The sequence below is a fragment of the Neodiprion virginianus genome, chromosome 4 (assembly GCF_021901495.1).
Source record: "Neodiprion virginianus isolate iyNeoVirg1 chromosome 4, iyNeoVirg1.1, whole genome shotgun sequence".
NCBI classification, from domain to species: domain Eukaryota; kingdom Metazoa; phylum Arthropoda; class Insecta; order Hymenoptera; family Diprionidae; genus Neodiprion; species Neodiprion virginianus.
In genome coordinates, this window is record NC_060880.1 from 34,535,357 (window position 1) to 34,562,721 (window position 27,365).

The window sequence follows — 27,365 nt, forward strand, 5'->3', positions numbered from 1 at the left end:
ATACAAGAAGTTGATTTGAAATATCGGGAAGGCTGATTTGAAGCTCAGATTTCGGATTGTTCAATTATATGAATAAAACAAATAAGTATAAACTGTCTGTATCTATAAATATAGGTATGTGATTTATTATCACGGCAATGTATGCACAATCAGTCAAGAATACAATGAATCACACTCGCACGTATATAGTCTGTATGATGTATGTACAAGCACAATACCATGTTGACTAAAGAAAAGTTTAAATGAAATGTTGATAGTACTTTTAAAACAAAAGTATAAAAATTATATCACATATAACATTCGCAACGTTACTCTAAGCACACCGTAATAAAATAAATTGACGAGTTTTATCGTTGTTCTTGTTTTAGACCGAACAAGTGTAGATAAATTATACCTCGATTAAGAGCTAATAAAAGTGATTATTATAATGATGATAATAAAGGAGGATATCGTTTTGAAAAGTTAAAGCATATTTCTTACGAACCATCGCCAATGGTATTTGATATTTTTCATTTCTTGTATTGTGGCAATTCCGTTATCCTACAAATCGATAGTGACAATTTCAGGAAAAGCTAGAATGACAAAAGATTTAAATCACTGACTTAAACGACGTTGATTCGGATATTTCAACTGTCATCACCGGGTAAAGCTCATATCATTACGGTCGGAGGCCGTAGTAACAGATGAGTTTTTCCCAAGTTTAGTCTTCGGCATTTTTCGGTGATAAGCAAGTCAAGCAAACGTAAATTGAAACAAACACAGGTGAAAAGAATCCTGTACATTGGAAGAAAATTTCAGATTTTCAAAAGTTTCGCTATAGTATATTTTTTCGTCTTCGTGGAACACTCTGCGAATTGACATAGCTAAACGTGAACCCGCCAGAACACTTGAATACTTTGGGATCCGTTCGGACTTGACTTCCGGTTTCATACCTATTACAGCGCTTATGCGTGGTGGAAATCGGAACTATCGGAGAGGGCAATAGATAGACGTAATATGTATAATTTTGAGGTAGCATTCGATATTCCTTCTTATTAACGTACTTTGGGCCATGAACAAATGATTTGATTATCGTATTTCAAATTTCGTACCATTCTCTGATTAACGTGGCAAATAATAAATGGCATCTATGAAATGAGAGGTTGAAACACTGGTTGAAAACGCGTCTTGAGGGACAGTGAATTTGACCCATCGCGATGTGTTGCGTTCTCTGACGGGGAATACCGAAAGCCTGTCGGGAAGTCCGTGGTTAGTCGTGACCGCCATGACAGCTGATGTCTTTTCCAGCGCTTGACGTTTAGTCGGATCATGACATTTTGCGAATTTAATTTTGACAAATGGCAGACTCTTTTTTCGGATTTGACACATCTCTCGCTGTAAGTTATATTTGGCTATATTATTTCTCGTTAAATTTGTTCGGAATTTTCCTTCGATTGGAAAGGTATCGCCGATGGGAAACCCTTGATTTTTTCGCGTTTCGACCGCGTCGCGGTACAGCATGGATCGAAAATTTGTTATTTTTATAGCATATCGCGCGGCTAATGCCTTTTATGATATTTCACGTCGACGTTTCACAATCCCTCATCTTTCTTACGCTCGCATGTACGGAAATTACGCTAAACATTAACCCTGCACCAGCCGAGATGCAAACAACGTTTTCACGGATGTGAACTCTGATACGGCCACGAATGTACTATACATAACCTAAGTCTTTCATTATCCCCGCCCCGGAAAGGTCAATAACATTGAATGTCGCTAACCGTGAAAATTTCATCAAATCTCGCAAGATTTTTCTGAGAATTTCAGCGGCTTCCAAGCTCAACCGTCAGCCATAACTCATAGGTTATGTTTCTATAATTTCGCACGTACAACAGTTTCAAAATTAATTTGTCAACTCAGTAAGGTGTCTCTGTTTGCACTTCAATGCTCTGATCTCTTTTCCTCATTCAGTATTTATTTGTTGAAACCCAGAGTTCCAATTCGTCAAAATACCAAGTAATATGATCCCGAGTTATTTGCAAAATATAACATCCGATATTACTGGCACGTTCAATCTATTGCATGTGTTCTTTACTGGATTGATGAATGTTTGTCATTTGTTGTATGATTCCTCAAATTTAACAGGGTGATGGCCTAGAAGATGGATTTGATGGACCATTGGAAGATGAAGATATTATTGGTGAAGAAGATGAATATGATGCATTGAACGATGAAACATTCGGAGCGGAAGCAACAGGTGGAGATTGGGAGCAAGATCATGAGAAATTGGCCCGAATCACCGAGTCCTGTAGACAGCAGCCGCCCAGCTTACCTTTGCACCGGGTTTGTAACTGCTTGTCTTGGGCAAGATTCCGCAAAATTTAAGATTTTTCACAAGCAGTCTACTTTTCAAGTTTAATGATTGATTTTAATCTTGTATGATACACAGATTTGTTATTTTGCCCCGATTTGGAATACAAAAATTCAGATTGTTTTATTATATATTGCATTTACTGGATAGTTCAATTATTAAAATCAAGATTGATGCAATTTAAAGCACAATATTTTATTCTTTCATTTTTAGAATGGCATTGAAATAGATATCGAAGATAGCTTGTCACACTTGGTACTAGATGATAGAGATGGGACAACGCCACGACCAGGTGTTTGGGACAGCCCAACGAGCTTTCCTATGCCCAGAATTCAACAGCGTCCTTCGATTTCATCTACCCTTAAAAATGTCTGCACTGTTGAGGAATTGGAGCGAGGTCTCATCGCTAGTAGACCGCCTCCAGGTCTTGCTAAACCTCTACCTCCTCAACTGCATCTACAACAGCACCATCAACAACAACAACAACAGCAGCAGCAGCAGCAGCAGCAGCAGCAGCAGCAGCAACAGCAGCAGCACCATCATCAACAGCAACAGCAACAACAATTACACTATCAGCAACAGCAGCAACAACAGCAGCAGCAGCAGCAACAACAACAACATTCATCAGGTGGACCATTCTTGTTCGATTCCGTACCATTGGGTGAACTTCAAATGAAAGGCCTACCACCTCCTCGTTTTCCCCCAGGATTAGGCCTTCCAGGTCCTCGTGTCATCTTACCTCCTCAAGTGAGACCACCACCACCTCAGTTTATGCAGCACCACAGACTGCTTCCTAGTGAGTAGAACCATCTATATATTTTCAAGCATTTTCATTATCATATTGGTAAAAAAATGTTGTATGTGAAACTTGACTGCCCCAAATCGTGTCTCAATGTTTTTTTCAGATCAACAAGGTAACATGCTAAGGTACCCTATGCCTCCTCATTTGATGATGCCACCAGGAGCTCAAAGGCAGCCTCCACCACCTTCATTTCGTAATAATTATCCTGTAAGTTATTCATAACATGAAAGAATACAGGTTTGCTACAAATCTGTAAAACTTGGAAAAGTCAAAAAGTTTTGAGTTCAGTAAGGTTTTGTTCTTGACATTGAATCTGAAAATAATATATAAATATTGGATTATTATTTATGTCAAAATTTGTAGCGATCCTAAAGTAACGAAAAATTTCTCATAAAGATTAGTTCGTGAGTAGTTGCGAGGAGTGAAAGCAAAGAGAAGGAGTAACGTAACACCTGAAATTGAAGTGGTATTTGCTTTACTTTTAGCAACCACCTTATCCAGGACTCCCTCCACCTCAATTACTGCGTCCTGAACAAACGATGATGCCGCCATTTGCTAACAATCAAATGAACCATCATCAACAGCACTCTCCCCATTCAGGAAATCAGCGAACAGTTCAGAACAATCGACCGTTCCATTCCAATGACCAGCCATCTGGTCATCAACCACCTACTCACCAGCCATTTTTCAAGAACAACCAATACCCTCATCATAATCACAACCGAAATAATCAACGGTATCATCAACAGCACCACTATCAAGGTATGAATGGATCGAGTGGTCCAATGGGTGACTACGATGAGTACGCCGGCCTTATGAGTAATCGTGAGAAACAATGGCTGATCAACATCCAGCTGTTGCAACTGAACACCAACCAGCCATATGTCGAAGATTATTATTACACTGTATTTTGCGACAGGCAAAACAAACTGAACGAAAATCAGGAACACAAGGACAGAAGGCATCATAACAACAATGGCCACCATAGAGATTCCAGGTAGATATACTCGATATTTTTTCGACATGCAAACCAAACAAAGCTCATAAATTCGATAATAATATTTTATTCTCTAAATGTCAATAATTTGTATATCACAACAGGGATAGAGATCAGCAACAACATATACTGACAAAGGTAGTTTACACGCCCATGCAGTTTGAAAATTCGCTTGGTAAGCTTCAATGTGGTAGTGTGACTGCTCCTCGCAAGATAATTGACATGGACGTGGTTCCAAACAACGATCCTCAGCAAGCACCACATTCACAACAGAAAGACTCGAAAAAAACACGTCAACTTCTACTAGAGATCGAAAGAGTAAGTTTGAAATGTTTACAATTATTCAACATCATGTTTCAACTAGTTATTCTCTTTGTTCTTTTTTTTCCAGTTGTACACGTTGCAGTTAAAGCTCGAAGATCTGACTAATCCTTTAGCTCTATTAGCAGCAGCTGAACAACAACACCAACAACAGCAGGAAGGAGAAGGAGAAAAGAAACCAATCAAAGAGTCCAAAGTTGAACTGATTGGCAAACTAATAGCTTCGTTTCTGCAAATATTGCGAAATGATAAATTAGCCGCTTTGCTCAGCATTCGCAAAGGAAAGGTCAGTATTTACATGAAGGGTCTGGTTTAACACTGTAGAGTAACAAACGTCATACATCGATTGACAAAATGGTCCTTTATGTGATCGGAAAATCAATTGCAGATGTTGTTACTTCGACTGCTGCCACACATGAGCGTAACTGAATACAGCTCTCAGCTAGGCGATCTGTGGACTGGATTGGTTCGTGGATTGGTAGTTATAGGACGCAGGGATTCTCATTTACTGACAAACTTTTATCCTGAATTTCGAAGGTGGTTACATACCATAACTGATTTCGGCTCTGTTCTACGCCTAGCAAAGGCGTTGGTTGAGTCAGCATCTCTACCACTAAAAAACAACAGCCTAGCATTTGCTTTAACAAACAAGGTTTGTACCATTTTTGACTCGCAATTTCTTGTCTGATCGTTACATATTTACAGTGGTTTTAACTTAATTTGGTTTATTGTCACTGCAGTTTGGAGTATCGGTTATAGCCTCGGTGTTAGAACAAGCTGAAACATTATCTCCAGTTGAGGATACGATGGCTGGCGATTGGTCGACTTTTGTTATGACACTAGTGGAGACGATCGGAGTCACGCCTCCCAGCGTTGCACCATGTGAACCGATTGCGGCTAATACTCTTAATCAACATTTAAACAGGATTCAATCATTGAAAATTGAAAGGTATGCACCATTGGAACTACTGTTGACCGATGCAAACCCTTCACGATAGTCTCAATTTTAAAATATGTAATTTGAGAATTTTTTTTCTTGTTCTTATTCTTTGTTTTCGCGACTTTCCGTACTACTTTCTAAAACTAAAATGGGAAATGTTGAAGGGTCCGTGTTTTTGTTACCTCTGAGTGATCTTAGCGAATACATAGGTAATACTGGATATCATAAACCGGTGTGAAGTACAGTGAAATGCATTTTACGCCTAGTTTGAGATAGTGTTGAAAAAAAATATTCTCTTTTCTTAAAGATATTGAAACACAGACAGTTGTGTATAGCTGTTGATAGAATTTATATTAATGCTGTTCAAACTATCTTACTTTTTTATGACAAAATAGTAAAATCTGCTAGTTACTCCATATCGGAGATATATATATTTAGAAGAAAAAAAGTGAGAAAATAATGATAATTATCCACACTGTTTGTACTGATATCCAGTGGTCCGGCTGAAAATTTCGAACAAATATTTCAAAGTTGATACACCTTCGTCTTCGCTCTAAAAAATATGTATTAATGTATTGATGGACTAAAAATCAAACAATTGAATGAGAGTTTTGATATAATCGAAAAAATCTATTTGTTACCTCTCACGTTTTTTAATTTAGGTAGCATAAGTCACATGACGCTTAACGGCCTTTTTTTTCCTAATATAATTTTTTTTCTAGTAAAACTTAGCTATGCTGGTAGATTGTACAAAACGTGTTGTATTGGAACAACCATTTCAATCTCTGTTTTAAATAGGGGCATCAAAGACAAAAAAGGTCTCTCAAAAGATCTAAGATAATGTTTGACTGAAATAATAATAGTTATCGTTGAAATATTAGCACTACGAGTAGAATTAATAATTTTCAGTCTGTGATTTATGCTATATAATCTCGATATCTGTAAGAAAACGGGTTGGGTGGATTCATCAATTCGCAATTTTAACTACCCATATTATAATTTCCGAATATGTGGGAATGAATGTCAGTAATAAATATTGAACTGTAAAGATTGTTCTATTCATACAGAGTGGCAAAACAAGCAGGGTGAGATACGAATATTATTTTCATGTTACTTTTATTAACTATTATTATCATATACATACATTACGTATTTACAATACAATACAATATATTGATTTGTGTCTATAATAATTGAAAAGATTTCAGTAATATTTTCACGAATCACTTCAATTATTATATTAATCAATTTAACATCCATCAAATTAGATTTCTAAACTGTGAAAAAAATTCCAATCAAAGAAACATCATTTATGTTTAGACATATTCAATAAGGCATAAGTTTTGCTGATTCATGGAGGAAAAAAAAACTTGATCGCTGCCTCGGATCGTGAAATCTATTTAATGAAACTTTATCTAAATAATCTTACTTATAAATTACCTGATCATATTTCTATGCGTTAAAGATTCGATTAAAATCGATAAAATTAATATTTTCAACATCCGATACAGCGGTAGATCCACATGTACATTAATTGCAAATAGTACACTATTATTTGTTACTATTAATTATAATAATATTATTATTATTATATATTATATATGTGTAGCTTGTACATAGCATGAAACTGATAAACGAACAATTCCTATGTTTTGTAATTAGTTGCGACTTTTTTTTTCATAAACAAGTTGAGGAATACTCTTTCGTGAAATGGTAACAAAAATATAATATCAAAGCAAAAAAAAAAAAAAAAAATAAGGAAAAATTAAAAAATTAAAAAAAAGACAGTTTTCTCTTATTTTGTAAAACTTCGTTAATAACTGTATTGTTTAGTCATTGATTAGCCAATGTTGAGTTAGAGTGTCAGAAATATTAAAAATGATGTGTATGTGAAAATGTATAGGTAGATCAACGTCTTACAATTTACCATCAATTGACTTTTAAACCTAAACTAAATTGTAATTATATAATCACTTGTAATTGCGGATTTATAAGTAAGTAACGGGTATTTACGCGTTTACACATTTGATTCAACAGGTGTTGGCGAAAAATTGTCAATGCTAAGTTTAATACGTGTGTGTGAGTGCATAAAGCCTACTCAACTACCTGAGATTATACGGTGAATTGAAATCAAATTATTTTTCCCCGTTTATGTATCGTTGGTCACTGGGAAGTTAAAAATAGACACGATTTGAATACCGTACTCTGGCAAATGAATTTTACTCAATAACCGTTTAACATATATGTCCGTGAAATTATCGTACGAGGTAATTCAAAGGCTTTATTTTGTAATGTGAACTAAACCGAATACCCTATTCTTATTTTTAGTACAATTGACATCTAAGTGCGGCAGAGCCTTTCAATTATGCTTTGTGGTACATCTTAATTATTCATTCAAACACATGAATATACTGTTCAAGTTTGAGCGTATAATGAGAGTACTCATAAAAAAATTATAACAGAAAAAGGTAAACACAAAAAAAAAAAGTAAAAGGCAAACAAAAAAAAAAAAAGTAAAAGGTAAACAAAAAAAAATAATAAAAAAGGCAAAAAATATAAGTCCCAAAGAAGTAGGGAACGTTTTTATTTCTTATCATTCGTGCAATCTGTAGACAAATGCATTTACTGCCAACACAATGAATAAAATGTTTTATTTATTACACATTAAATTATATACGACGCGTTCCGCAGATTGCCCGGATTTTCATTACATACGCATCTGTACAAGAAAAACTGAAAATGTATAATATCGCAGTACAAGTCCAAATTAGCCCTGTCAGTTACGCTATATTCTTCTTACAATGTAACTGGGTGATGAGACATTGTGCGATTTATTAATGAAAAAAATAAAACTACTTACACTTTAAATTAGTTTAGTAATACTATTAATATTATTGACATCATCATTATTATCATTAGTTAACGTACGTTTTGCATCATTGTTTAAGTTATGGTTTAAGCATTCTGATGATATAACTATTATCACATGTTATACTTGGTAATTTACATTGTGAAGTAGTAGCTTTAACTACTTAGGTGAAGTTCAACTGCAAAAGCTTTGCAAATCTGCCGCACGCAAGTTAATATTATCCATGCCTTGACTCGTCCTATTTATTAATATGTTTCGAAAATAGAGAGTTTTTGGCAAGATTTAAGGCGAGATTAGAGTTAATGGAACGTCAGAAAAAGTAATACTTGTTGAATAAAAAAAAAAAAAAATTTTAAAAGCAAATAGCTAAAATGTAAGAATTTGAAGGAAAAAAGTTGTGGGATGGATACATATTTGTTTGTATATTATCTCTCATACCTTGAAGAATGAAAAATTTATTAGTCAATGTTGATCAGAACATTGATTAAAAAAATGTATGCATAATTAAAGTAAAGAAAACCAAAATGGCGTAAAATTTAGTTTTAGAGGACGAAAGATTCTCTTTAATTTTCTCTCAACAATTAGAAATATAATTTCAATACAACTAAACTATCTACCATACGTATAACAAAGCCGAACGGAACTGAATACTTGTGTTAATAACTTATACCACAGCTACTGTTAAAAGTAAAAAAAAAGAAATGAACGAAAAAATCATGTTCAAATTACATAACATGGAGTTTACTTTAATCTTAACGAAATTAGAGATATATTTTTATAGAAATGCTGTGTTTATTGCGTTAAAGATCAATTAAGAGTAATAATTGCCCTAAGATTTGAGATAATTTAACGAGTTATTTTCGAAGTTGAAAAGATAAAAGAAATAACAATAAGAAGAAAAAAATAAAATGAATAAGATTTTTTTTTTAAATTTCATAGCTATAATAAGTAATTTGTACGTTTGGTACAGGAACATTGAGAAAAAAAATATATTATAATAATAGATGATTGTAAATTTTTGATGCTGCCGAAAGAAATAACTCTTGACTGTTGCATATGTACAGATATTTCATCTAATTTCAATTTAAAGTCGTAAATAAATGTTTTGCATCCTAAAAGCGAACCTTTGTAGTATCTTGAAGTTGTAAACATTTCTCGTGCTGCTGGTAAGCATATACCTACATATACCGTTCATATACAACATCTGTATTATTGTGATAATTTGGTAATGAAATACGTTCGATAAACTGATATACTAAACAGATTGTAAATTATGCCAATTAAAATCTTAGTTAAATTCCAAGCACGTTTCATATCGGTATTGATACCGTTTGTTACTACAACGTTACATTTATCGTCCGCGCTTACTATTGTTATTGTTATCCTGTCTCCAATTCAAATCTGCCGCCGATTGAATAGATAGACAGCTGTGCGATTCGAGAGTCTCACTCATTACTTCGTGGTCTCATTGAACCGTATGTGTTATGCGGTTATATTATAGTTGAGTGGTGACTCTACGTGAAAGGTTCTTGTTCCAGCGGCAAGGTGGAGTAAAAATCGCGTCACAGGGATTGGACGAATCGAGCCGTGAGAATTGCGAGTGTAAAAAAAGCGATGTTCGTTATTGCGGAGACCCGGAAGTTATCTGCCGTCTGAAAAAGCGATAACAAAACGTGTGTCAAAATTCCGAGAATTCGAATCATAGCTCTCTGGAAACTCGTTGAAACAAAAGATCATCGGTGAACTATTTGAAGCGCGGTGTGAAGTTTGCCCCGAGATTCCTCGTCAGCAATCGTATATCGCAAAACAGCGTGAATCGTCTTCCGGTGTCAGATTAGCGCCTCTGGCCGATCGCGTTGTCGGTGGTTGTGTTCAAGTCGTGTTGTGTTATTCAAGGAAAATCTACGTCATGTGTTGTTGTTGAATTAACCAACTGGTGTGCGGAGTGAACTTGGCGCGTTCAGCTGGCAATTTGTTCTGTGAAGAAGATCGTGTGACACGCACGTGTGCCTAGCATTTTTACCAAATAACCGTCATCGCCGTCACTCGTCTAATTGCAAGCTCGGCGTTGTTGTCAGCGAGCGAGGTAAGTAACCGTTGAAAATTGAAATTACCCGACACCAGCGTCGACTGTCAAAATTGACTTTCAAATTTCAAGCATGTTCCCCTCTCCTTGTAAGCCCTGCACACATTCGAATCGACACTCCGTCTCTCGTCAAAGCCAACGCGACATGCCAAATAATCGCCCTTCTCGCGATCTTCGAACGCTCGTAAATTTGCAAATACGTGATCATCCTGGTTCGAAACCGCGTCTTATGATGCCCGGCGTTCTTTGGTTATGTTAGGTCAGTGCCGAATCCCTCGTTTGCGCAATTCTCGCTCACTCGCTGATCGGTTAGTGTCTCCAAATTACTCCTCTTCGACTAAATGTAGAATATAGTGAATAATTTCATCCTCTTTCCCCCTCTTACTTCGCTCTCAGCAAGTGCTACACGTTCCTTTCAACGTACCACCTGTTGGAATTCTCTAAATTTAGAATATCAACCGTTTTACTCACACGAATACGTAAGCTTTTACCTGTTACTGGTTACCTGCCCATTTGTATTCGATCACCACCAATGCCTTGAATAAATTTAATCGCATGAAATATATGCACCAAGTTTCGATAGTAAACAAACAAAAACTGGTGATTAACGTACTAAAAAAAAAACTACTCCACATTCTATCCGATCTCCAAACACATTATCAAATGTTATCTCAATTAGTTCGTTATCTTGAACCACACTCGATGCATGAGTTGTACACATTCAAGTCAAGTCCAGCTGTGTCAGTTGCTCGAAGTGCTTAGGTTGGCAGTAATAATTAGAATCGAGTATATCTTTTGAAATTTCAGTACCCGTTAATTCTAATTCTCTGGAATGAAAGAAATTTGATTCAATTATTTTAACTTCTTTTATTTAAATGTTGAATTAAATTTCAGGACGTTGGAGGAGAACGGAACAGAGAAATGTATCAGCGAGGATAGCGGCTCAAACCCTGAACAATGACGAGCCGAAAGGATAAAACAGCAAGCGGATTTGTGAGTACTTAATTTTTCAATTTGACTTTGATCACGCCTTTGATCCATCGCTCCAAGTATCAATCCCATATTTTCATACATTATTTTTAACCCAATATCTCTCGTCTTGACGAGCGAGGAATATTTCAAAAGTTCTATTGGTATTTAATCATCGTGGCGTACAATCAATTTTTCAATAGTGTAAGCAAAACACGATCGTTCCAATTTACAGATTCCTATCCAGTTTAATTGCAATAATTATTTTTAACTGTGAACACAAAGATAATCAACAGAATATTATTAAGAAAAGATCATGATGTTAAATCAGTTTAATAATAGAAGATAAGATAAGAGTGGATCTATTCTGTGTTTAAGTTACTGCCATAAATCGCATCTTCTTTCTCAATCCTCTTAAATCTTACTAAGAAATCTTTCCCATCTTCTCATAGTCTGTCTAACGATGCGAAGAATTAAAATAAAAACGAAAAGCAATAAATACGAATAATAATAATAATAATAATAATAATAATAATAATACGCAAATCCAGATGATAATTACTTTCACGCTAGTAATTAGTACAAGGTCGAAGATTGGCGTAAATAAGTGTATAACGTACATAACGCAGTACGATGTAATGAAAAATATCCCGTACGTTGAGTATATACGCGTGTATGTATCATACATGTATATTAATACATATTATTACATTATGACGTAACCGTCGTCCCAGTTATCACACATTGTACGTACATATACGGACCGGCGACAAAAATGGTATGGTCGAAAAAGATTACCTCAACGATAGATGTAAAGAACTGTTAGTTTTTATTTATTGTAAATGCCGCACACGACCCAAATTTCATACGTGATGTATTTTTATTGCATTACCTACCGATACAGGTATATCAATGTGTTAAACGTCACGCAGCGTGTCTTTGTTTGATGTTAGCTAAGTACGAGCCCCACGGATTATCAATCGATCGATAAATCAGCAATACTAAGAACACATTGTATATATTATACGGTACATCGCATATATTGATATATCTAACGGCATTCAATACGGACATTGCGAACAGGTTGATAAAAGCAATTCATACATGTGAATAATTTTCAAAAAAGAATTCTTTAATACAGACGACAAGGAAATCTATGCACTTGTTTGATATATAAATTAAGTTGGGTAAACGGTGCTGGACTTTACTTGACGTTGAGAAGTACCATACGATTAGTCACGCCACGTGATTAATTGAGTAACTTTTTTAAAGCACCGCAATCGCATCATACGTAAAATGTATATCCTTGCATGTTGTGTTGTGTCGATATAATGTCGTGTATATTTCCTGATGAATGAACGTTGTTCGATTTCAACATAATCGGCATGAGTAAAAAATGATTGTGCACGTCAGAGAGGTAAACCCATGACGTATAATTTCATACATGTAATACAGTATAATAGAATATAGAAATAAAGAGATGATAGATGCTTGAATCTGATATGCAGATATAAGCTAGAGATTTGATCGGAATCGTATCTGCGATAATTTCAGATCAATGTTCTCGGTTTCGTTGGTTAAAAATCATCGAGGAGTTCCTCAGTTTCGTTGAATCTTGCATTTGTCGTCAATTTAATATCTGTGCACTTCGTGCAGCGGCTCAAATCGCGTTGTGTTATATCTCCATGCAGCACGGACAGGAAGTTTGTAAATTTTTAACGCAGAAACCGGAAGAGGAAAGACAGGCCGGCGGAGAGATGCCTACTCAAATCGAGTATTCACTCGCAATTAGATACGCTAGCTTGATAAAAAAGAAAAAAAGAAAAAGACTGTAAGAGAAAACAAATGTATGTACCTACGTAGAGAGGAGAGAGAAAAAAAAAAGAAACAATCCCGCCTTCTGCAATGATAATGTAATAATAATAAGCCGCACTTTGCAACAGAAAATGCTAACTGAATAGGCAGCTAACTGAAATGCCGCGATCATAATAATCTGAAGATTCAGATCGGCGAACATACCCGTTATCATGTTCATTTGTTATAATTCGGTATAAGGTTTCGAATTTCCGTGGCATAAATTCGCTACTCGTCGTTTCGATAACGTCACAAGTACGGAATCAGTATTAAAAAAAAAAAGAACAAGAAAAGAAATTAACCATGAAGTCTGCTAAGGCAGGCATCGAATATTTCCATATTTTACACTCGCACATTCTCTCTGTAATCCAAACAAACGGACACTAGTATGTTGGATATTGGTGACCCGAGTATTCTCGCAGACTTACTTACCGACTCTCCGTTTGGAAAAACAAACAGTTTTCCCGTCCGGAAGGTCGGTCGAAAAGGATTTGCGTGTCCCATGCACGACACGTGTGTCTTCAAGTATCACGGTGTACACTCATAAATCGGTGTGGTAAGATTTCTCAAGGTCGGAATTCGTCCTCAAATACCTGTACGTACAATCAATGTTAAAAAGAAGAAGAAAAAAAAATGCCACAAAGCTTGTTTCGGAGTGTTGAAAATTTTTAAACAACGAAATATATGAATATTCCTATTAGAGGGTCATTAACGTCTTCGTGTATGATTTGCGAGTTAAATTCTTGGTGCAAACTAACGAATTGAAGTTTTCTTCCTTCCTTACGGGTAGACGTGTTCGATGATATGAAATTGACAAAACCCAACGCGGTTCACGAGAAGCGACTAACCTTGCCTAACAGCATTGCATATATACGGTCCAACCTACTCCAGGATTCGAGTGTATAAAGTTTAGTAGGTAGGTGGGTTGATGGTAAGTGAGGTAACATAACGGTGCGCTGGTCCAGAGTTGGAGATCTCCAGTCTCCCGGGGCTAGGCAAGGTTGGAAACCGGAATGTTGTTCCTCCCATAAGCATCGTCGATCCCCGTGCATTCTGGATAAATCTCTAATCTCGAATCATATCTTTTACCTGGTCGGAAACTCCCCTAATTATAACCAATTCTTTCCTTTTCTCTCAGTTTTCGGTATACGTGCCGGTCCCCTAAAATCTCGCCAGTTTTTTTTTTTCAGTCTTGAAGAGTTATTACGTAGATCCTGCGTACGAATATTCATGGGTATTTTATTTTTTTTTTTTTACATCTGTTATTACTTCTCGACTCCTCAATCCACATGTTTTCGTATCAAAGTCACATTATTTTTTGCAATTATTTTCACCCGCAATGTTGTAAAGAACTCTGAATCTTGGATAAAATATTTTACCGTTATAATGGAAAGAGAAACGAAACGTGAATTTAAAAAGTATTGCTGCTGAATGATGTTCGCTTTCAGTTTCGTTTATAACTCGTATCAAGAATTGTACGCGCTCACAGGTAATCCTATGGGGGGTGGCAGATAAATCGTTAATTTATGAACAAAGTTTGCTGAACGTTATTCCATACACTCTTTCGTTCGCATCGAGCGGGAATCGAGAATGCAGTAATACGTGTACGCGAATGTTCGCTAATAATCCCTGCAAGTCAAATTTTTGATTAATCGACGCAGTCGACTTTGCCTATCAATTAGGAAAATACATGATAGCATGGTGTCGTCACTTTATGGTTATCTGCTCACGTCGTCGTGTATATATCGCAGTGAAAACCGCCTTTCCGTATAATATACGTACCTGATTGCCCGGTATTGTATTTTAATACAGCGACTGTAATAATCGTACATGTACAGCAATTTGTTTCAACAGGCGGAAACGCGCAGCCGTGTTGTAGATCGATCACTAACACCGCTACTGTCGGTCATTACTGTATACAGCCCATATCGAATCCATACATATATGACATTATGCTCTCGAGATTTGTAAAAAGGCGACATTTTCTTACTCACGCCAAATGAGGGTGAGAAATTGGTCGGTAGCGAAATGACGCTGGATTAGCTACCTCGCATGGAATTGAAATTTAAAACGTTTATACGACTTGGCTAACTTTTCCAAGCTGCACTTTTCTCTCGCCATTTTTCATTTCAAGTCCTAGCACTATTTATTTTTCTTCAATTTATACGTCTTTTTTAGTTCTCGGTTGTATGAAGTTCGCTGCAGTTTGCGTCCCTTTATATACCTACTGCATCGAAGCGGAAGCGAAACCAATTGAAATGAGGTATTAATTTCCTAGTGTGGTTTCGTAATTGATGTTAATTATTCCAGTAGGTATAAGGTGACTATAACTAATTAAAACAGTTTCGACTCGCGTACGCGTAACTAAACGCGATGTTCCTCCTCGAGCTTATCGTGGTCCTTGTAGACTTTTTATTCCCAACGGAATGCAGAGGGAAAAAAATTTGAAAAGATGTTCAACCGCGGAGATGAGAGGAGATCAAAGAATCCACCGCTACTGATCTCATATTTACACCGAACGGACCTCGTGACCTGCAAGTCGTCTGACCTTATTGCTTGTTAATCGTACGATTGATTCTTGAGTCGACCCCTCGACTCCCGAGTTATCAAAGTCTCGGGGTAATTGAAAATTCCTCATGTATAATACGCGTGTGTGTATATATGTATAGATGTAACGTGTCATTAGTCGACGGCCGGAAAAAGAAACTACGTTATATATACGATTACAGTTGCAGCGCAATTGCGTCATTGGAATTATTGTAGCAAATGTAACAAATGCAAGCTTAGAAAAAACTAGAGATTTTCAAGCTAGCTGAGGAGTTGGGAAGAAATTCATGCATCGCATTTCGTCGCTGCAGTTGCTCCGATCAGCTTTGTGCGTCATTTTTTCATTCCCTTTTTTCGTTCACTATCTTTTTTCAACTTTCATCTCTTGGACCTTCACGTATGCCTGCATGCTGCTGGTTTCGGACGAAAATAGATTCCGTTTATTTAAATACCCTGCTGCTTCTTCGTCCCTCTTTGGGCGCGACAGTTTTTACTTGTATATTTTTTCGTTTCACCCTTTCGCGTCCCCGCGAGTAAACAATGAATACTGTAGAAACGGATCCAAAACGCCAAGTCCTTGGAGAGTATAAGGACGAAGAGGGGCGGGGTTGAAATTCTGAATTTGAAGAGTTCCGAAAGCGCCAAATTCTCAATTTTTCGGTGGTGAAACGTAAAGTAAAGAAGTCAAATTTTGACGAAACGTCACAGTTTCGAATGGTCGGAAACCCGACGCTCGAAGTTCCAAAAGTGCAAAGTTCCGAAAAGGCAAAATTCTGAAAGTAAAAAATGCCGCAAGGGCCAAAATGATAAAATTTTAAAATCTGAAACATCGAAATTCTGGATGATCAAAGATTTTCAGTTCTGCGAATTCTGGCTTGATGAAATTTTACCACTTCGATCTTTCTCTGTTCGGGATTTTCGATATTTTTATCCTCAGTATCCCTGGCATTCTGATTTTCGGTACTTCAAGTTTCGCCACCTAGTCATTCGGAATTAAGCGCTTTCGGAACTTTTCAAATTCAGAAATTCAACCCACCCCGGACGAAGAAGATGAAAGAAAAACTTGGTAGAGGTCTACTGTGTAATATGCAGGAAAAAACGTTCATCGTTATTATTTTATACACATTCAATCTCTCTTCTATTTGCATCATACCTATTTCAAGCATGCTAATCGACATGTAACATTTTTCATAAAAATAACCGACTCCTGCAATGTTCAGCAACGTGTCATAAAAGAATAGCTGTAAGTATACGTCGTGTACTATAATACACAAGTGCATTCGAGATATGTACTAGTTCGATACCCGTGCACACCTGATGCTGTCCGCTGTAATAACACCGCTTATCGGTCCCTTATCCGTTACACCGTTTCAAAACCACGGACCTCCTGCTCGTCTCCACGTGCTACAAATAAGTAACGCCTTCCTTCCAGACGCTTCTCGGTGATCGATAAATTAATATACAGTACTGCAATTCTCGCGTTTCATTCATTCGACTAACCAATTTCCCGTTGGTGTTTTCTCGAAGCCTTAAAACACCGAATCCATGGTCCATAAAATCTAAAACTCAGTGAAAGATGATTTTTTTTTTCTTCGTACACTGCACCATAATTAAATATAAATAAAATCGCGGATGAAGCGAGGATCAGACGTAGGTTGGTTCGGGGTCGAATGCTTCATACACAACCGAGTAAAAGGTATTCGATAGCCGTTTAACTTCGTCCTGCGTTGCTCCTCCTCCTCATCAACGTCATCGTCATCATCACCGCCTCTATCGGACAGCATATCTCCCAACACCCACACACGCATGTAAGTCACAGGGTAGATGTTTGTACCGGGCCGCTTATCGGCTGTTATTTCGCAACAGTTGAGCATTGTCGCCGTGTAAGGTATAACATTTCTGTGGGCCATGCACACACCTATCGTAGGTATACGTATACCCGCTCTGATCTGGAGTAAGTAGAGTGAGTGAGTGAGTGAGTGAGTCGGGACGACGCCGCGACGACGCGTTCAATTTCATTGTCAGTCTTTATCGAACCCGCGTACACCTCGTACCGACCTTGTAGATTCTTCGGGCAGTAGTTACGTACTTACTTGATATTTTATAACCTAGCTGTAATTATCGTCGGTCGAATTTCTGTACGGTTGCCGACACACGCTTCGCCGTAACGAAATTACTTTGAAATCGCGGTCGTTGTACCGAAAACACCGGAATATTTCACGAGTTTTCATATCACTCGGATGGAAAGTGTAACATGTACCCACTTGACCGTTTTTAATCCAACATTTTGATAAGGTACATATTTCATCGACTGCTTCAATGCCCGTAGCATAAATCGTTGTATATTCACACGGTTATCGTCAAGGTTGTACTTATTGTGATGATGTGGTGGTCACTATGGGATTAGTGTATCAATAATAGAGGAATAGATGGACTCTATGAGTTCATCGACGAACGGAAATAAAATGTGACTCGTAACCTATCGAGTCGAATTGAAAAATCGTCACGTTCTCATTTTCTCTGTGTTTCATCTTCATAGAAAATTGTTTCGAAATCGCCAGTCATTCGCCTTTTGCATATATCAATGAAAATAAACTTCTTTGGTTAGACGGTCAGACGTAAATTGTTAAAATCGAACAGCACAATAATTATATAATCCCGAGCATTGCGCGTATATACAGAAACAACATTTTGATGGGTCGAGATTCTGTGGAAATTGATAACGACTTCATATCGCTAGTTTGTGAAGGACCATGTATAGTGTGACTGTGATCGTAGTGTTATCAGTAGTGGGTATAATTAATAATACACAGTCGTATCAAACCTGCCAGGTCACTCTGTCACCTCGTATCTTCTACCCCGGTTTTGTTGTACTATCGTAGAAATCATTGGTTCTAATCAAAGAGTTTCGGGTAAAAATAATTTTTTCACTATATTTTGAAACATTTTATAAATATTTTATACAGCCAAATATTAAAATTTTACTCAATTGTATTTAGACAAATTTACGAAAAAACACAAGTCTTTTTCTTTGGCAACGCTTTCATCCAATGCACAATTTTCAAGTTGTAAAATATAGAGTCCAAAATACCTACTCCTAGAGGGCAGGTGGAAAAAATCTACAAAAAAATATAAAATTTATATTTGGTGCGGTAGAAGTTGGTAAAAAATGGACGATCGATTCGGTAAGGTGGTTGGTATCAAACTTTGTTCACGTTCGTTTGGACTACTCTTTATTATGATACAGACAATAGCGTTATAGGAGTCATGGTTGCAATCAGTGTAACGCGTTACGCAGCTCGTTTCAAAACTCATCCTCAGCAGCTTCTCCCATCCGGATGTGTCGTCATTTTTAATACGGTCCAGTATCTCCGGGATGTAATTACAGTACCCACAACGTCTGCGTTTGACGATTCAACTAAAAATTCGTGGTTTAAAATTAATGTACGAGTATAGTTGTAACAGAATCGGAAGCCGCAAATGCGAAGGATGGTAAATTCTCGTTGTTCGATCACCGTACACTTTTTTTTTCTTCTATCGCGCGCAATTTTACACCGTCGACGTTTCCGTTCATCAGATACGTTGTTGATTGTAAGAGGATCGGTATGTATATAATACGAGTCGTTCGCGATTGCTATTTATACGTAGAAAGGAATGAAGCAAACGCGATACTTGGGAATGAAAAAATCAACGATGCGTTTTACCACCTTTCCAAAATTCATTGCAACAGTAATTCTTCGAAGGTGATAAAGTTTCATGGAAACGAACGTACGACTCCAAATTCATCGAGTCAACGTCGTTTCCCCACCAGGATGCAACGTCTAACGAACCTTAGAAAAGTGCGATAAAATTGGAACGGATTGTTTTGGTGGTTCTAAGCGTACCTAATACATACCTGGTCTCATTTCCCGAGGGGATAGACAGAGGCCGACTTCTCATTCCTCGGTATATGCCTGTATACTCTTACACTTCGTCAGCATGGCGTGAAGGTCGCCAATTACACAACGTGCTTTGCCGCCGGATGGTTTTTGCTCCTGTACGTAGATATACTTTCTGCCATCAGCAATTCGCACGCCGGAATCACCGAGCTCAGCTCAGCGGCTTAGATTTGCCGGAAACCCACAAGTCCCATCAAACATCGCACGTCTGCTCATCTCGTGCGATGAGAAACGTTAAACGTTGTCGAAAGAACCGCGTCTAAAAGCCCCGTTCTAGAATCTGTCTGAGCATCCCGGGGGTCTAGGTAAATAAATTCGAACCAACTCCGAACCGCATAACTCCCTGCGCTTCGACTTCTCGTTCACGAGAACCTTGTTCGGAGCTGTTTGGTAGTATTCACCCTCTTCCGAACCAAGCAACGGCCTTTCCATTTCGTAGTTTATCCGCACCCGCCAGTCGGACGCGAACTGCCGCGTCTACCGCAGATGCACGTGTCGTTATCGTCGTCGTCCAGGTCCCTGGGGTACGATAGGTGAATAAAAGTACAGTGGGTGTCTACACTTGTGAAGCAGTTGAACCGACGGACCTCGTTTTGAGAGATCGTTCAGTGGTTTAGCAGCTTTCGTGCAGCTGCTACAGAAATCCTTTCCTGTTCTTTGGCTGTCGCCTCGACGTCGTTCACCGCGGGAAATGTGATCCGATTTTTGTAAGCCACACTCGCTGAACGACCGTCGGTAGCTCAAGCTCACCCTGTTACGAAACCGTTCGAAGGGCTCTGTGTCACAGTTTGATATTTTCTTGTTTTTCTTATTTTTTTTTAACTGTTGCGCCGTTTGACGGTGTTTGGTGATACTTGACGGAGGAGAACGTTATACAACGACGATATTCGTTGAGTAACACGGAACGACGTTGCATCCGAAGTCGTAAGCGTAGGAATATTATCTGAGGATTGAATTGAAGACCGATCAACGCTAATCGACTGCAACTTCTCGATTAATTAACAACTATCGATGACGACGACGCGTTGAGTAGATCGATTGAATTGTTCCATTTGTTAGATTCTGAACCTTGACAAGCAAAGATGCGGTAATGTGTCAGGAACACCTGCAAGTCAACGAAGAAAACGGTTGCGAAGAGTCATCCGAGGTTTTTCTTTGTGTGCCAGATGGTGGCGTTTGTTATTTTCTCCACTTTTCACTCGAACATGGAAAATTAATGGATCTATAAAGTGTGATAAAAACAGTGGAGAGTGAAGTGAAGAGACAAGTTCAACGGAGTTCTGTGTAAACTTAAAAACTAGTGGATAGTGTTGATACAATAACAGTAAACTGGTCCATTATCTCCCCGAAGCAAACGTCTCTTCCAAAAAATGTCCGGAAGCATAAAAAGGAGGATGAGTTGGTACCAGAAAGCTGAATCTGGCATGAGGGTGAGTTGTGCGCTCAATTTTCACTCCCGCAGCATCACTTTACCACAGATCATTCATATTCTTCAACATAATGACCAGTTGAGGAAAAACATGACCCTGTTTATACCGAAGGTTATATTATGTTGTATAAATTATAATTGGCATAGAAATGGGTACGTGTTCCAATTCCACGCGTTGTATAACCTATATATATATATATGTATATATGTATACGTATGCGACAATGGAAAACTGGACTGCGGGCACCTGTCGTTTTATTTGTACATATATGTACGTTGCAGGGTATCAGAACACATGTCGTTTTATTTCCTGTCACGAGTACTACGTCGTATCACCCGCATAATGTACGTACCTACGTGAACACACCGTTGTTTTTTCTTTCCACCACTCTGATGCTGGTGTTCTAAGCGTCACAGGGTATGCGGCCACGTTTCTGAAACTGATGATACGTACGCGTCGTACTTGTTTAATCTCTTGTGTATCCCATGCATGGAGTTTTCTGTCTAGTATTTTCGTCAGTCGTTGTACGGTCAATCATCCTTTCCCGCCACCGCATGTGAGGCGTTCTATCCCGAATCGACCTACGTGTGATACTCATTGTCGGTAGTTTTTTATTTTATTTTTAAGTATGGTGTAAAGTAATACGAAAAAAACATCTTTTACCGAGTTTTTAATTTTTTTTTTTACCAAGGATTTGATTTTACTGCTATCACGAACATGGAAACCCAATTATCGAATTGATATAGCTTCGATCGATTAGCTTATAATTTTTATCGCACGAATTCGTTTCTAGAAACGGAAAAGTTTGATAGCAAGATGGAAGTGGTCAAGCTTTTGGTTTAAAAGCTTGAGGCGAAACAATTAATAGAAAAATGAGAAAAAACGAGTTCTTTCATTTTTCAATAACTTAATGTTTCGCCTCTGGCTTCTAAACCAAAAACTTTCCCACTTCCATCTTGATGTCTAAATTTTCATTTCTTTAACAAAGAACTTACGAGGAAAATTCAAGGCCAATCGCTTGGGGCTATCAATTCGATAATTGAGTTATCATGTTTTTGGGAGCAGTAAAATCAAACCCGTGATCCAAGAAGTCCAAATCTCGGGGAAAGATGTTCTTTTTGTACACTCTATACTACACTTGAAAATAAATAAAATCCTCAGCGGAATGCCTCATATATACATGACACTCGTTAAACGATGGATTCACCCAATTTTTTTTTTCTTTCCACCGCAGTGCGTGAAGATACTTTTGACCGCTGTTAATATGAAAATGCGCGTCGTTTCGTCATTCACAACGTAATTATACGACGAACGAATAAATGACAACGATCGTTTTGAAAATGAAATTAGCCGTTTCACGGGAAAGTAGCATCGTAATTTACATTAACGTTTTTTTTTTTTTTTTTTTTTTTAAACTATCCAAGTAATAGTGTATTTAATGACAAGGTAATGTGTTAAATTAAACGGCGTTCCACGTTACATTACCGTACGTTTTCGATATATTTCACTCACAATCAGTGAAATTGACGTCGGCAGTCTGCATGATAATATTAAACGAATAATCTGTTCTTCGAGTTCCTTGACAACAACAAGAGGGGAAAAAAAAAAAAAAAAAAAAAACGTCATACGACAGAATGAAACAGTTTATTTTCAGCGAGTAGCGATAACAAATTTTACATATAGCGCGAAACGCAATAACGCATATTGTTCATCACGTGCTCGTGACTTTAATCTTTCTTCCGGGTACGCTCCGATAAAATAACCGTCGTGGCGATGTTGATGGTGCTGGAATAAAAGTCCCTTTTTCTCTTTGCGTCGCGTTACGGTGCTTAGCTAATGATAATGGTATTTTCTCTTCTCCTACTCGCCCACACTCGGCATCAGCTCCGCCATGCGTACGATAATTATGCAGGAGGAAGATTCTAACGCACCGTGTTACCTCTACCATCGTTATCTCTTATTATTTTTGAATTGTTTTTCAGCCGGAGCAGCGTTGTACGTAGACATAATATGCCAAGTTTTTGTAACACATACTCGTTTATACGTATAAACGTATATTATTTAACAGCCACGAGTCACTTCGTTCACCTTGTTCATTTGACTTGCTTAGCACCTATCCATACGTACGTGCGTTTCGTCATCGTCGTACCTACGTCAATTTTCGTCTATATTTTTTTTCACCTTACCTGCAACTTCGATCATAGTTATTGCATGTGTGAGGCACGTGAACGAGTTTGCGAAACTTCTATACGCGCACGCGGATGGTAAAATTTTATGTATCGCGTGGGTTTGGTATTATATATACATTTAAGTGTATATACGCACTATAATTACTTGAAGAAAAAGGAAAAAAAAATAAAATAAATAATATGTATAATCAACTCGGAACGCTACCTGACAATGAGAAGGAGAGAGACGTTGGTTCGAGATTTTCAACCGATTTGTCATGTATACGAGAACCGGTTTTTTCACCTCTTCCACTGGTCGTTACGTCCCTTGGTATAGGTATACAACGAAAAATTGTCGCGTTCCCAGCTGATGAGAACATTCTCCAATAATTCGGGGCTGACTCGAATTCTCACTGCTGTTGAGGTATCGTGCCTCTACGGATATTTCGCATTCTGTATGTCTGTCTGTATACATGCTGCAGTATTTGCACACCACGTATTTGTGTATACTCCGAATCCTGCTTTACTTTATAGATGGATTTGAAAAAATCGAGATACGTATCATTCAATTGAAAAGCATCTTTTTAATCTTAGCTGCAGATCGTGTTATAAAAAAACCTAACATACAGGTACAAGCTTAATTATACAAAAGGTGCTGACCAGGTTGTCTGATTAAAAGTTGTGTAGGAAAGGCTTGTTCATTGGTTTATAGCTTGTAAATTAGTTCTAAGTTAATTTAGAGTTATTTGTAAATGTTTGATTGATAGAAAATAAGTTCAAGTTTGACAAACAACGCTCTTTTCACGGTATTGTTGCGAAAAGGGAGGAGAAGGCATTCGGTAAAAGATTTTTTATAAATTGAGACGTTTTGTGAATAATAAATAAAGTTATTTACGAATTTCACATCGCTGGTATCATCAAGTGCACTGGAAAGGTTTATTTGAATTCATTATTCAATTTAAGTCCTTCCACCTTTGTTGTAAAAGTTCGTTAGAGAGATTCTGGAAATTTTAGTTTATCTGAAAGGAAAAGTCTTCTAGAAAACTAAAGACCAGGATTTAACCAGATTTCAAAAATTCACAAAATTTAAAAGGAAACATCTTAAAATAGTCACCAATTTATCTCAAAATAAACCGATGAGACTTCTCGTAACGAACCAAATAAATAAATAACCCTAATAAAATAAAGTGGAAGATAGAAATTCGGGAGACGACACTTTCCTATCACAAAATTACCTGCTAGATTCAATTATTTTAACAAAAAGTTCCATTTTCATGTTGCACCGGCGAAAATAATTATCCCTACAATTTTGTACCGTTTAGTAATTATCGTTATATCGATTTGAAATAATTATTACTGAAAAGGAAACAGGAAAAGAAATTTGAATCCAGTGCATCGCGTCAGTCTTGATCGTCGGTGAGGAAAAAATTTTTGAGTCGTTTCCTTGCTGAGATTTTCACACAGAATCAGAGATTTTCACCGCATTACACGTGCAGGTATAATGACTTGTGATGTGGAGTCACCGACATATGGTCGCCACGTGCGTTTCTAAGTTGTAGATAAAAAAATGTAACAGACACCGCGTCTGCACATGCCTGTCTCTTTTCTTCGGAATATTACAGAGCTGAGACTGCGTCTATAGTCTCGGCGTCAAGGTGTATCCGGTATATTACATGGTGGTATTTACGTTGTCGCGAAACTTCCGGTAACGAGATTTTTCTCTTAATTTTTTAAAATTTTGCTCATTTCCATTATTATTTGTTTATAAAGGATGTAACGAGCGTCGATTTGTATTCTTGAATACGGAGGGAAATATGTCACGATGTTTGAGGGCATTGAGAGACATGCGCAGACGCAAGATTGAAAATAAATAAATGAATGAATAACAAAATTCCGCATTAGATCGTCGATGTTTATTGTCTCGATGGGTTTAAAATTTTTTGGTCATTACACAATCTTTAACAAAATTCAATTTCACAACATGCAAAAAAACGAAAATTAAAACGAAAATACTGGATAATCTTGAAAATTTGATTCCTACGAATAAGTAGAAACAAACCAAAAGATCTGTTGAATCCGCACGATACAACAAACTGGAATAATTATTATTGTCGTTGCTTTACTATTCATGAGGTATAAAATCTCTTTGATTTATAATCAATTTTCAACTACGTATGTAACGATTAATTCCGCAAAACGATTCCGCGGTTCTGCAGAAAATGATGTAACGACGACGTTTCCACCGCGGAGGAATACAATTGTATACATATATAAGATAAATAAAATCACGTTTCACTCGTACGATAAGCTTCGGTCCGTCTGCGGTATTGCGAGAGTTGTATCAAGTCGAATTGCAGGAAATGTCATCGTGGCCTGAAGAATACGGCGAAGAAAAAATCTAATCTGCGGGATACTTGGAGTGATGAGAAATCGTTGTGTTTTCGCTTCTTCGTAATACGCATTATTATACCTGGTCATAGTTATAAACTACCTCTTGCATACTTGGACAATTTCTATGTGTGTATATATATATATATAGTTATACTTTTGTGTAAGCGTGTAGGTATATTGTTAACGCTGCCAACTTTGTTTTTGAGAAGATACTTACGGTCGTTTAGTTTGGTTCTTGCAGCCTGACAGATTGAAATAACAAACGAAACAAGTGGCTATGAAACCGTGAAACGATCCTGTCCGCGGATGTTCGGGATCACCTCATCTCCTCATCTGCCCGCATGATCTCACTTTGGCCCGCATGACGCATTTCGTTGTGTGTGTGTGTTGCCTGGGTACGAATTACTGCACAGCGTCTCTGTATTCCCTCCACTTTTCGCAATTCCCACTGATTCGCGCTTTCTTGAGAGTGCACAAAATCAATCATGGTTTACTCTTGCACAGAGAACTCGTCATGCCCACTCAATGCTATCCGTAACAACAATATATGTTATTTTTTTACTCATGTGTATAAATAAAATTTAACCACAAACTACAATCAACATCGTAAAGATACTCGTGTGGAGGTATCAAAGATTAAATGGCGGAAAAAAGAAAAGAATAACAAATCGTGAACAAATTACCGCAATTTTTTTTTTTTTTTTTTTTTAGAAAATCTCTTTGTCATTGTTACGAACTCTCGCCCAGATATGATTGCTTCATCTTTATTCGTTGTTATGCATATAACGAGGTTTTCATTTTTCTAACAATACAGATTGAAACCGAACCGCGGAATAATTTTTTATTTCTCTCCGCGGTTTCTGCATCGTGACCGGCAGAGATCGGTCTCGACGACCTTCGCCAGCTTCTAAGTTTCTCGCCAATCAAGTGCGTTTGATATAAGATGTATTACCTGATCGTGTAATTGTAATATTGTTGGAAAGCTCCGACTTCTGCTGTTTTGCTACGTTTGAACTTTTTTAAGCACACGCGATGTAACGGATCAGTTTGCTTGAAGCGTGCGATCCACGAAATATGAGGAAAGATTAAAGTATACGTGAAGGAGAAAAAAAATAAAAAAATAAAAGATCGACCCTTCTTGGGGGACGATTGCAATTAGTAATGTATGAGCGATTAAAAATACAAACTATCGCCTTGTTCCGCGTATAGACATAAATTTAATCATCATTTTTTTTCTTTCTTCCGACACGGAATGAGAGAAAGTTTCCTGGTGATTTGTTATACAGAGATAAAGATGTTAAAAAAAATAAAATAAATCCAACGCGATGATAGAAAAAGAAGTTATGGACTATACGGATAACGAGTTTTTTCGAGATTTTTTATCTGTCTTATACGCTGATCATAAAATGGTCGAAGTAGCCTGTCGACAACATTGACCATGATTTACAGACGTTCAAACGAATACATTATACGTACGTATAACAGTTACTGCATTCTACTGCATAAACGCTTAATTCTAACTTTCGCACGCTTGACAATAACTTTGTTTAAAAATTTTTCGCGAGAACCGAGAGAAGAGTAAAGAAAAAGATTGATAGTACATAATGAGATTAAAGAGAAAAAAAATACTGTAATAAATAATGAACAGAGTATTTTAAACAAAGGGGTTTGTGTAGAATCAGCTATTTGTGTATTCAATTTCG

The 27,365-nt window shown here is 37.3% G+C and overlaps 3 protein-coding genes across 5 annotated transcripts in view; all 3 read left to right on the forward strand.

Moving 5' to 3' along the window:
• LOC124303272 (43 kDa receptor-associated protein of the synapse homolog) overlaps positions 1-4,468 on the forward strand; it is a 51,820-nt gene extending 47,352 nt beyond the window's left edge. The window contains exon 11 of the mRNA XM_046760305.1: positions 4,457-4,468. The gene's annotated coding sequence lies outside the window, so the exon portion shown is untranslated. The remainder of the gene's footprint in view (positions 1-4,456) is intronic.
• On the forward strand, positions 1,223-9,023 carry LOC124303271 (protein PAT1 homolog 1). Its single transcript, XM_046760304.1, has 9 exons — positions 1,223-1,376; positions 2,125-2,322; positions 2,564-3,146; positions 3,256-3,359; positions 3,638-4,149; positions 4,254-4,467; positions 4,541-4,756; positions 4,859-5,122; positions 5,211-9,023. Exons 1-9 carry the CDS (start codon positions 1,338-1,340, stop codon positions 5,466-5,468), a joined length of 2,388 nt encoding a protein of 795 aa, XP_046616260.1. The 5' UTR covers positions 1,223-1,337; the 3' UTR covers positions 5,469-9,023.
• A 923-nt stretch (positions 9,024-9,946) lies between these two features.
• Positions 9,947-27,365, forward strand: part of LOC124303269 (protein diaphanous) — a 44,173-nt gene continuing 26,754 nt past the window's right edge. The window contains exons 1-2 of one of the 3 annotated variants that reach the window (XM_046760301.1): positions 9,947-10,365; positions 11,260-11,358. In XM_046760301.1, coding sequence (XP_046616257.1) covers positions 11,323-11,358 — 36 coding nt within the window. In that variant the 5' untranslated portion in view covers positions 9,947-10,365; positions 11,260-11,322. Of the gene's footprint in view, positions 10,366-11,259; positions 11,359-17,751; positions 18,031-20,732; positions 21,104-27,365 lie in introns of those variants that run through there. The other 2 variants (XM_046760298.1, XM_046760299.1) reach the window with 2 other exon arrangements.